This window comes from Pezoporus flaviventris, unplaced genomic scaffold, assembly GCF_033815535.1.
Source record: "Pezoporus flaviventris isolate CSIRO_AGI_PZ_B2104156 unplaced genomic scaffold, CSIRO_AGI_Pfla_v1 ptg000026l, whole genome shotgun sequence".
Classification (NCBI taxonomy): Eukaryota; Metazoa; Chordata; class Aves; order Psittaciformes; family Psittacidae; genus Pezoporus; species Pezoporus flaviventris.
This window is the reverse complement of record NW_026892574.1, coordinates 3,123,356-3,133,751: the sequence shown is the minus strand read 5'-3', so window position 1 is coordinate 3,133,751 and position 10,396 is coordinate 3,123,356. Positions and strand designations below refer to the sequence as shown.

General features: G+C 63.7%; 2 protein-coding genes across 5 annotated transcripts; one reads left to right on the top strand and one right to left on the bottom strand.

Moving 5' to 3' along the window:
* Positions 1-451: 451 nt before the first annotated feature.
* RRP9 (ribosomal RNA processing 9, U3 small nucleolar RNA binding protein) lies at positions 452-5,414 on the bottom strand. Its single transcript, XM_061458209.1, has 17 exons — positions 5,269-5,414; positions 4,843-4,928; positions 4,563-4,685; positions 3,662-3,765; positions 3,475-3,593; positions 3,320-3,393; positions 3,184-3,225; positions 2,829-2,955; positions 2,542-2,666; positions 2,209-2,301; positions 2,009-2,109; positions 1,755-1,889; positions 1,555-1,617; positions 1,328-1,473; positions 1,142-1,221; positions 960-1,033; positions 452-867 (listed from the first exon to the last, which is right to left on the bottom strand). Exons 1-17 carry the CDS (start codon positions 5,369-5,371, stop codon positions 762-764), a joined length of 1,701 nt encoding a protein of 566 aa, XP_061314193.1. The 5' UTR covers positions 5,372-5,414; the 3' UTR covers positions 452-761.
* A 470-nt stretch (positions 5,415-5,884) lies between these two features.
* Positions 5,885-9,817, top strand: NAA80 (N-alpha-acetyltransferase 80, NatH catalytic subunit). 4 transcript variants are annotated; one of them, XM_061458435.1, is made up of 3 exons: positions 6,177-6,277; positions 8,050-8,205; positions 9,034-9,817. In XM_061458435.1, the coding sequence occupies exon 3, from the start codon at positions 9,042-9,044 to the stop codon at positions 9,750-9,752; it is 711 nt and encodes a 236-aa protein (XP_061314419.1). In that variant the 5' UTR covers positions 6,177-6,277; positions 8,050-8,205; positions 9,034-9,041; the 3' UTR covers positions 9,753-9,817. The 4 variants fall into 4 exon arrangements, with proteins under 4 accessions (XP_061314420.1, XP_061314419.1, XP_061314422.1 ...); XM_061458436.1 differs by lacking the exons at positions 6,177-6,277; positions 8,050-8,205 and adding an exon at positions 5,885-5,984; XM_061458438.1 differs by lacking the exon at positions 8,050-8,205 and having other exon boundaries at positions 6,199-6,220.
* The last annotated feature ends 579 nt before the right edge of the window (positions 9,818-10,396 follow it).

Genomic DNA, 10,396 nt, shown 5'->3' with positions numbered 1-10,396 from the left:
CCACATCCCTCGCACTGAACCGTAGCGCACAACCCAACTGTCTCCCCCAGCCCTATCGCAAGTCACACTTCCCTCGGGCTGCACTTCCTGCTCCGTCCACTGCAAGCCCTGTGCTGGCATACACTGTCCTCACCCCATCACCCTGCTTTCCTGCTGCGGGTCCTTTCTGTTATCCAGCCATGCCCCATGCCACCCTTGCCCCGGCACTTTGCACAGCTTCACCTTTTCCTCCTCGTTTTTGGCCCCAGGAAAACTGCTGAGCGCTGCTGGGCTGGGCCCAAGCTCCCTCAAATCCCTCCCCTCACTGTGTGGGGTGCTGCTCCCCACCTTCCTGGGAGAAAGGGCAGGAGCAGGGAGGAATGCCCACTGCCCCCTGTCCCCCCAAGAGCCACGGGGGGGGGCTGGCAGTGGCTGAAGGCAAGTAATGGGACCCAGATATTTGCGCCCAAACAAGTTTTTAAGAGTAGATTTATTCTGTGAACAAGAGTGTGACTTTTCTTTTTGTAATTTATGTAAATAAAGTGGTTTTGTTGTTTAGGTTTTTTTTAATGGACTCTTCCAGAGCTCAGGTATGACTGAACCTGAGGGAAGGGGACAGACCCTCGCAGAGGGCAGAGCCATGGCACACCATGGGGAGCAGCAGGGTAAGAGGCTACGCGACAGCCCTCTCTGACATGCTGCTGTCCCAAGGAAGGTGGTTGCATGAAGAACACGGGGCACAGCTCCAGGGACAGCAGTTTAAGGACATGGCTCCAGCCATACTAAGAGCTGTCAGGGCCTTCCGGGCTGGGAACTGTGGCCCTCTGTTTCAGTGGGATGATGCAGATGCTGTTTTTGGCTTCTTTGATTCTCCACCACCGGCCGAGCCTACAGATGAAAGAGATGGGGGTCACCCTGAGCCAAGCACTGTAGGGGGTGGGGCTGCGCCCCTGGGTAGTGCTGGGCAGGGGAGACAGTACCGGTGCTCCTGCCCAATGCCAGCCACCAGGAAGTCACCAGCTGCGGAGAACTTGAGGCTGTTGACAAAACCCACCTGGAGGGAACAAGGCAGGTGAAGGGCTCCTCTGCCTCCACTCAGGCAGGGGAACCCCCAAGACAAGACACCACTCCCACCCAGCATCCCCAACCTCCCCATCCATACTAAGGGGATGTCCCAGAGAGGCTCCAGCTTCCGAAATCCCTCACTGCACTTCCAGAGCTTCACGCTGGTGCTGTGGGATCCTGGGGCAGAGAAAGGAGACTGTCATGCAACCCAGCTGGGCACAGGAGCAGGATGTCTCCACACATACACTCCCCAGACCCCTGTTCCAAAGCAGCTGCCACACACCTGTGGCCAGGAGGTCACTGTTGCGCAGGGCGGCCACCGCTGAGATCCAGTACGGCTGCTGCAGGCCCTGGGCATCCTGCATGCCGTGTGCCTGCCGGGCCAGTGCCAGTGGCTTCTTCTTTGTCACCCCCCACAGAGCAACAGACCTGCCAGGAGGGCAGAGTGAGGGTGCTGAGTGGGGCACTGCCTGCCCCGTCCCCCAGGCACCATCCTGGGCCTGTGCTCACCCATCATCAGCTCCAGACACCATGTGCTCCTCATTGATGAGCTGGATGCAGTCGATGGAGCCCCTTTGAACAAAAGAGGCAACTACTATCAGTTATGAACATGCTTTGGGATCGCATTTAGAAGACAACGGCTCACTGGGGCATCAGCATCCCCAGTGTGCTGCTGCCTGCCACAGGCCCTGCTCCTGCCCCAGACCTACTGGTGCCCACAAAACACGAGCTGTGACTCCTCAGGGATCTTCCAGAGCCTCACAGTGCCGTCCCGTCCCCCTGCCGTCACACAGCACTCCCGACTCAGACTGTCCAGCCCCGTGATGACATCCTGGTGCCCAAACCTGGAGAAGGAGATTGCAAAGAGCTGCTGGGAGCATGGCCCTTTGCAGCCTTGCCTCTCCTGGGGCCGCTGGTGCATCCCATGGCAGCAGGGTCAGTGGGGTTCCAACCCAGGTCTTACAGCGTCTCTACATAAGCATTTTCCGCCACATTCCAGACCTTTACACAGCGGTCATGGGAGGCACTGTACAGCTGGTGCGTGCCCTTCCGGAAGGACAGGCCCTACAGACAGATGGACGGACATAACACAGCAGTGAGGGGCACCGGGAAGAACACGGCTGCCCGGCCCTGCAGGCAGGGTGGTTGATGTCCCTCACTCACTGAGACAGCGTCCCGGTGCCCAGTGAAGATGTGCAAGCGCTTGCAGGTAGCTGTGTCCCAGATCATGATCAGCTTGTTCCTGTCTCCCGTGGCCTGAAAGACAGCAGAGAATGCCCAACGCCTGCCCCATGCCCAATGCCCATCCCAGCCTCCATTCTTTCGCCCATGTGGCTCCCAGGGATCCACTCTTGACTCCAGTGGGGGAAGGGGCTGCTTTTACCCAGCAAAGTACATCCAGGCATAAGACACCACCCCCCAGGACTGCAGGAGGGATGCACTCTCCATAGCCACTTCTCTGTCCCGTACAGCAATGCCAGCCCTCTCTCCCCATACCAGGTACTTGCCATCTGACGAGATGGCCATGCAGAGGATGTGGGACGCGTGGCCCATGTGCTGCTCCTCGGTGCCCCTCTTCCCCCCAGGCACCACACACAGCTTCTTCCCACTCTCCACCTCCCCTGCAGGTAAGGCATCATCGTCACCCCATGGGAGCCTCTCACAGAGTCCAAAGAGATACACGTGCACGTCCACGGAGGGGGCAAGGGCCAAGCCACCTCTGTGGGCACCTATGGCCCTGCTGCTGTGGGAAGAGCCAGTCACAGCCCCAAGGGAACACTTGCATTTGATGAGGGAGCCGTCCTTGGAAGCAGAAAAGATGAACCTGTCATCTGGAGAGACAACCAGGCAGGTGACGGGCAGCTGGTGTCCCCGAAACACACGGATGCTGGCTGGATCCGGAGGCTGCACCTACAAGGAGAGCAGGATGTAAACTGGGCTGCCCTGGCCCTTTCCCCAGGCACAGTACCTGAGCACGGCACCCTCCCTTCCTCAGGGTGCCAGCAGCTGGCACCCCTGGTGGCATAAGGGCTCTGGTCCCGTAGCCAGCACAGCAACTTGGGGTGCCAGCCATGACCATGACCAGGTGTCCCTCCAAGCCAGCATTTACACTCCGGTAACCCCGTGCTGAGCACTTACATCCCCGGCGACCAGGCGCTGCAGGCGGCCCTTCTGCTCGAGCTGGGGAGTAAGTGGGAGCTCAGCGGAGGCGGCCCCGGCCCCGCAGCCACCAGCCGCCACCGGGACGGAGGGGCCGCGCCCGCCCCCTGCTCACCACGTCTTCCTTCAGCCGGTCGCCGATGAGATCCGCCTGCTGGGTCTCCTCCTCCTCCTCTGCCAGCTCCTCTTCTGCAGCGGACACAGTCCATAAGGGCCGTGCTCAAGGTCCGGGGCCGCCTAGCCACAGCACGGACACCGCGCACGACTCACCGTGCTGGCGCAGCTGCTCCAGGTAAAGCTTGGCCAGGCGCAGCTTCTTCTCCTGCGGCGTCTCCTCCACCTCCTCCTCCGCCGCCACCGCCTCCCGCCGCCGCCGTCCCTGCAACGGGCTGCGGAGATCCGCGTGAGAACCGGTACCCCCACCGGCAACAACTCACTCCGTCGGCGCAGCCCCTACCCTTCCGTCTCAGAATCGCTGGACACCTCCTCGTCGACCGGCCGGCCGGCCGCCACCCGCGGCCTCCCCTCGGTGCCCGAGACCTGCGGGACGAAAAGGGGTGATCAACAGGAAGGAGACGGTAGGGGAGCGCCGCCTCCCGCGCGGGCGCTCCCTCCTCGCTCCCCTTTCCCCGCCCGCCCCTCACCGCCGCCCGCGGCCTCCGCCGTCCTGCCGCCCCGCGCGGGGCCTTGCCCCTCCTGCCGCCCGCCGTAGCCGCCATGCTGCCGCCGCACGTGGCACCCCCGCGCCGCTGTCGCCCCGCGGCCAGGCCACGCCCCCGGCAGCGCCTATTGGCTGCAGGCGGGCAGGAAGCGCGGAGCAGCCCCGGTCCGGGCCGCCCTCTACGGCCACTGCAGCCCCGGCTCCCCTGCCAGGAGCCCTCCGAGCGCGGCCCGCGGGGTCACTCCCGTAGCGACCACGTTCACGTAGCCGGGGACGCCGAGCTGGGGCTGGGCAGGTACCTCATGGCAGCGATGGTCAGCATGACTTGCTGCCGCACCGTGGTGTCCAGGCGATCAACGGGCCTGCAGCAGCACCTGAGGGGCACAGCAGTGTGGATGGGTCAGGACAGGGCAGCTCCTTCATCCAGCAATAGCCCGCGGGGCTGTCAGAGCCCATCCTGGCACCCCCAACCATTAGCAGTGGTCCCAGCCGCGTAGCAGGAAGGGCTGCGCCCGTCACAGAGCACAGCCTGGCCAAGGGACCTGCAGCCGGGCCATGCAGGTGGCTCTGGAGCATCGCCAAGGATGCAGCCCCAGAGCGGCGCTCGCTCCGCTCGCACTCCCTGCCTGGCTGAGCCCTCTCCTGCCCCAGGGCTGTGCCATTGACCCTGCCTCAGCCTGACCAGCCATCCCCTCACCTCGAGGGTCTCAGCCAGCTCAGGCTGGAAGAGCAGCAGCGTGCCCCACAGGAAGGAGTGCATGCTGCTGGTGGTGCAGATGGTGCAGACGGACTCCAGAAACCTCAGCTTCTGGTCTTCTTGCTGCCAGCCGGGGAGGTGACAGATGGACAGACATCGTCAGGCGGGAGAGACAGATGGGGGGTCCGTAAGACCCCTCAGCACCTTCTGAGTATGGGACGGAGGCAGAAAGACCGTGCAGGAGACACAGGCACAGCCGCATGGAAGTGGTCGTGGATACCTTTGGTCTGCTCCTGATGGACGCCTCGATGGTGTCCAGGCTGTTCTTTTCCTCGCTGGACACGTCCGCAGTTGAGATGCATGAACCTGGCCAAGAGAGAGCAGGCAGGACTGGAGGGCAGGCAGTACACGAGCCCTCTGCCCAGCTTCAGGGATGTCCCCAGTCCTGGCTCTAGGCTGGGACAACGGTGCCGCCCGTGCACCCCAGGGGCGAGGATGCGATGCGGGAGGGCAGCATGGGAGGGAGGCCCAGTGTGCCCCAAGGAAGGACACCCGGCACCAGGGGAAGAGGGAGCTCCTGGCCCAGAGATGCTGTGGTGAGGCTGTTCCCTGGGCTCTGCACTGCGGGGCCGATGCCTGGCTGGGGACTGCAAGCGTGGGACGGGGCAGGGTGGGCAGCCCCTGCCCGCAGCACCCGCGCACTCACCTGTACGCATCTCATTGCACTTCAGCCCGGAGCTGGGAGCCGGGCCAGCTTCGTCCTCCTCCACCCAGGCCAGTCTGGGTTTGCTGGGGGGTCTCGCCTCCATCCTGAGGGAGGGAGGGAGGAAAGGGGTGAAGGGGACCCCCCACCACCAGAGTGCTTGTGGGGCTCCTTGCTCCCACCATGTCCCTGAGACACTGTGCAGGCAGGGCTGGTTGACAGAGTGCCCCGATGTCATCCCCGCTCAAGCCCCTTCTCCCCCTCTCCACAGCACCCCTCCTGTGACCCCAGAGCCCCACGGAGCCCTCCTTGCCCCCTTGCTCCAATTTACGACCCTGAGAGGCTCCTCGAGGTGTTTTCTTTTGCAGCCATGTACCTGTTTCTCAGGCTTAGCAAAAGGAGGAACCTACGCTGCGGTGGGAGAAGACATCTGGTCCTCCTGTTGCAGCCTTCCTTACCCGCAGAACTGTAGCCTCCAGAGGCAGTGAAACACCAGTTTAAGCATCCTCGTCGCCCTGTCTGTGCCTAAGTCTCTGTATCCAGCGAGACCCCAATTTCATGTGGTGCCAGTGGCGGTGAGCTCCGCCCGGCGACATGACACCGGCCACCGCGCGTGCCGCAACCGGTGGCGAGAGGAGCGCGGCCTCCGGCCGCCAAGGGGCGCGCTGCGGGCGCCGAGAGGTGTCGGCGCCGGAAGTGATCGGGCGGTGGCGGAAGCGGTGGGTCCGGAGGAGCGGCGAGGGGGGCGAGCGGCGCGGGAGTAGAGGGGGGTCGGTGATGGGCAGAGGCGGGGCAGGGAGGGAGGCGGTCCTGAAGGCGGTGGCGGGTCAGTGACGGGCCCGGCATTGAGGGGACGGGTGACGGGTCAGTGACTGGTCAGTGGTGGGTCAATGGCGGATAAGAGCTGGATCGGTGATGGGGTGGGGGCAGTGATCAGCTGGGTGATGCCGTTCAGGTTTGTGCACCTCGTGTGGGTGCAGTGTGGATCGCAGTGATGGGGGGTGCAGTCTGGGTGCCGTGGCAGGGGGCTGCTGGCAGTAGGCCATGTCCGGCAGCGTGGCTGCCGCGCTTCCCACTGAGCAGCCTGGGGAGACTGAGGCACACGTGGCTGGACGGGCACCGGGCGAGTACGGGAGAGCTCCCTGCAGTGCGCTGCCGGTGAGGCGGGCAGCCGGGTGCACGCGTTGGTGTGCCAGAAGGTGGGGTGGCACAGCACAGCAGCCCGGCGGTGCCTGACACGGGGCACGTGTCCTCCTTGCCCCTCGCAGCAATGGGCTGTGGCCAGGCGGGTCCCCACATCCCACTGCTGCTGCTGCCGCCCTGCTGCTCAGAAGAGGTCCCTCCCGCTGCCCCTGAGGACCCCGAGGCTTTGGGGTGACCCCTCCCTGGGGACCTGTGCTGGGGCTCTGGGGTTTGGCCCGTGAAGCCGCAGGGGGAGAGCGCCAGGGCTGGGCTCCCCTTTCCAGACAGGCAGCTGCGCCTGGAGGGTTGTGCAGTACAGGCAGTGGGTGAGGACCTGGGTGCGCTGGGGCAGGAGAAGGGGCTCTGGTAGCAGCCAGGAGGCAAGGGCTCGGGGGGGGGGGCACCGCTCAAGCCGGAGGTCACTGCCCAAGGGGACCCTGTCCCAAGGCCAGGCCTTGAAGATGTTCTGCAGCTGCAGGGTGTCAGAAACTTGCAGTAGAGACAAGCCTCGGGTCCCTGGCTGTCCTGCGGCGCCAAGTGGAACATGCTGCAGAAGCAGGCTTCCAGGAGGCCATTCTGCTCTGCTGCAGGGACAAGGAAGAGCTCTTTGGAGGAGGCAGATCCAGGATTTGGAGAGCTGGGCTGATCCTCACATTACAGGGGCCACCTGAACCCCTCCTGACCCTGACATTGGCCTCTGGGGGGAAATCCCTGTGCCACCCCCTGCCCTGCTGTCTGCCCCCCTCTTGGCCCTGCCTCTTGCCACCAAACAGATGAAGGGACCTGGGAGAAAGGGGAGGCTTGAAACAGCTTACTCCTTGTAGTACACACTGATTTTGCCCCAGCTCAGGTCACCTTCCCAAGTACCCCTCGAGAAGTGATTCGAGGCCCTGGGAGCTGGGGGTCTGGAAACTGAGGAAGATGATGCAGTAGGTAAGAGATCATGTGGGTTAGAAGATTTCGGCAGATGGGTGGGACCTACGGGATAGGGGAGGGATAACCCCAGGCTCACTAGAAATGAGCCAGGGAGTAACGTGCTGCTGTTGGAGTCCAGATCCACAGAGCAACGTCAGTGCATCTGTGCCAGTGCCCGCAGCATGGGGAACAACCAGGAGGAGCTGGAAGCCCTTGTGCAGCAGGGAATTCGTGATATCATCACCATCACAGGAACGTGGTGGGATGATTTGCATGATTGGGGTGCTGCAGTGGACGGCTGCAGGCTCTTTAGAAGGGATGGCAAGGAGGAAGAGGTGGTGGGGTTGCGTTGTATGTCAGGGACTGCCTCAACCACTTCCAGCTCAGTGTTCTGAGTGAGAAGGCTGAGTGTTTGTGGGTGAAGATGAGGGGGAAGGCCAACCAAGCTGGCCACTGCCATAAAAGAGAATAAAAAGTACTTCTACAAATACAGTAGCAATAAAAGGAGGGCCCAGGAGCACCTCCATCCTCTACTGGATACTAGGGGAAACCTGGTCAATGTGTCAGTGACAGATCAACGATGGATCAGTGATGTGGGGGGGCAGAGATCAGCTGGGTGATGCCGTTCAGGTTTGTTCACCTCGTGTGGGTGCAGTGTGGATTGCAGTGGTGGGACATGCAGTCTAGTTTAGGTGCTATGGCAGGGGGGTGCCATGTGGGGCTCTGAACAGTTGAGTCATTCACACTGGGGAAGCAGAAGCAGGCACTGCGGTTGGCCATGAGACTGGGCTGCTTCCTGCTGCACAGGCACCAAGGGTGCAGGAGCCGACAGCAGCAGGCAGGGTGAGTGTGAGCATGGGCAGCAGCAGGCAGAGTGAGCAGCAGGCAGGGAGGGCAGCAGGCAGGGTGAGTGTGACTATGGGCAGCAGCAGGCGGGGTGGGCAGCCCCTAGGCTGGAGCTGGAGAGGGACAGGCATAGGGGGGAACTGGGCACCAGGGCGGGCAAAGCTTGGCAGGGCACCACAGGCAGAAGTGCAGGAGGCCAGACATGAGGGGGGCTCCCTCTGGCACTGAAGGCCCCCAGGGTGCAGGCTCTGCTGGTGGGGGGTTCCCGGTGTGGGTTTGCTGGGGAGACAAAAAAGCATCCCCTGCCTGATGGTGCTGAGGGGGCCTTGGGGTGCTGCCTAGTTTCCAAACCAGGCAGGATGGAGTCTGGGCTGGGAGCCAGAGGTCTTAGGCCTGGAGGGTGACTCTGGGGACATCCTGAGAGTGTGGGGGAGCAGGGCCAGGCCCTCCCCACCACCGAGAGGGGGAAGTGGAGCAGTTTGCTCATCCCCAGCTGACACAGCAGTGTGGCAGTTCCTCCTGCCCTCCGTGGCTTCTCTTTGCAAGAGGAAGGACCACCGGGCTGGGAGAGGGGTCCCCACAGCACACAGGTTGTAGCAGGGAGTTTCTGACCCCTCAGAGGCTGACAGGGCCCACCCCAGAGCCCCACATGCCACTTCCCTGCTGTGGTGCTGACGTGCACCCTCAGACCTGCCGTTAACCCCCCTGAACCCATCCTGCTGTGAGCTGGGCAGCCGTGGCTGCGCTGGGGCCGGAGTGGGCTGGGGGAAACACCCCATCTGCCCCCCACCGCCTCTGACCTGTGGCCTGTTGGTCTCCCACCAGTGAGAAGAATGGGCTCCGTGTCGGAGGAGCTCACCCTCGTCCCCCTGCACCAGAGGCCAGAGCTGCTGGAGGCCTGTGCTGAGCTGCTGCGCGAGGAGTGGGGAAAGAGCCGGGCGTCGCGGCTCCACATGCTCCAGCGCTCCTCAGACTCTTTCCCCGCCTGCCTGCTGCTGCTGCGGAGCCAGGGCACCGCCGAGGCCCCCTGCCAGCTCGTGGGCCATGTCCGGCTCTCCCGCGTGGCTGCCCGGCCCCGCAGCCTCTTTGTGGAGAGCGTGGTGGTGGCCCGGGCGCTGCGGGGCCAGGGCTACGGGCGGCGGCTGATGGAGGCCACTGAGCAGTGGGCCCGAGCCCGGGGCTTCGGCTGCCTGCACCTCACCACCCACGACAAGCAGCATTTCTACGCACATCTGGGCTTTGTCCTGGGCGAGCCGGTGCAGAGCGTGGCCTTCCTCAGCCCCACCGTACCCGCTGAGGTGCTGCGGCTCTTCTCCACCCGTCCTGGTGCCGACACCACCACCACCAGCAGCACCAGGCCAAGGCTGCCTCCTGCCCCACCACCTCCCATCTCGTCCCGTGCTGCTCCTGCACCACCCCCTCCACCACCAAATGTGATCTGGGCAAGGGGGGTCCTGGCTGAGAGCAATGGGCGCAGCCTCCTGGAGACCCCCCACCGCGATGCCAAAGGGCTGCCCATCTTCTGGATGAAGAAGGACATTTGAGGGGCCCGGGCTCTGAGCCCGTGATTAAAGCAGTGCGGGCAGGAGCTGCCCGCCCTGGCACTGCCTGGCTGCTGCCATTCTTCAGGTCTGGCACCAGCTCCCCCAGCCTTCCCAGCGCCATTGCTGGGGTGGGTGCTGGTGGGGAGGTGGGCCCACACCTTGTCCTGCCTGGGCACATTGGTTCTGCTCCCACCAGGCCCCCAGCTTGCCTGGCTGGGGCCCTGGGACCACCAGTATGGCAAGGAGCCAGCCCCATCCTTCCTCTGAGGGTACAACCAGTCCCAACAGCTCTGCAGTTTCACCAGTGTGTCCTGCAGCCATGGATCTCGCTGTGGGGCAGCTGGGGCTGGCAGTAGGCCATGTCCAGCAGCGTGGCTGCCGCTCTTCCCTCTGAGTGGCCTGGGGAAACTGAGGCACACGTGGCTGGATGGGCACCGGGCGAGTATGGCAGGGCCCCCTGCAGCGCGCTGCCGGTGGGGTGGGCAGCCAGGTCCCCCCCCACCAGCGCAGCTGGTAGCAGCAAGGGCCAGAGACATGGCGTTGGAAGGTCAACGAGCATCTGGGCTGCGCCAGGGGATTAGCAATGTCCTTGCTGCGTCACTGGGCCTGTTCCCTACCTAATCCCTCACCCCAGTGACTGGCCA

Bases quoted from the DNA above. Each gene is read 5' to 3' on its own strand.
- RRP9 (XM_061458209.1), bottom strand. From the start codon at position 5,371: ATGGAGGCGAGACCCCCCAGCAAACCCAGACTGGCCTGGGTGGAGGAG. The intron at 3,766-4,562 runs GTGAGGGGATGG...CCTTCCTGTTGA, and splicing joins AGCTGGCTGAGACCCTCGAG to TCACCCCTTTTCGTCCCGCA. The intron at 1,474-1,554 runs GTGAGCACAGGC...CCCTCCTGGCAG, and splicing joins GTGTCTGGAGCTGATGATGG to GTCTGTTGCTCTGTGGGGGG.
- NAA80 (XM_061458436.1), top strand. From the start codon at position 9,042: ATGGGCTCCGTGTCGGAGGAGCTCACCCTCGTCCCCCTGCACCAGAGG.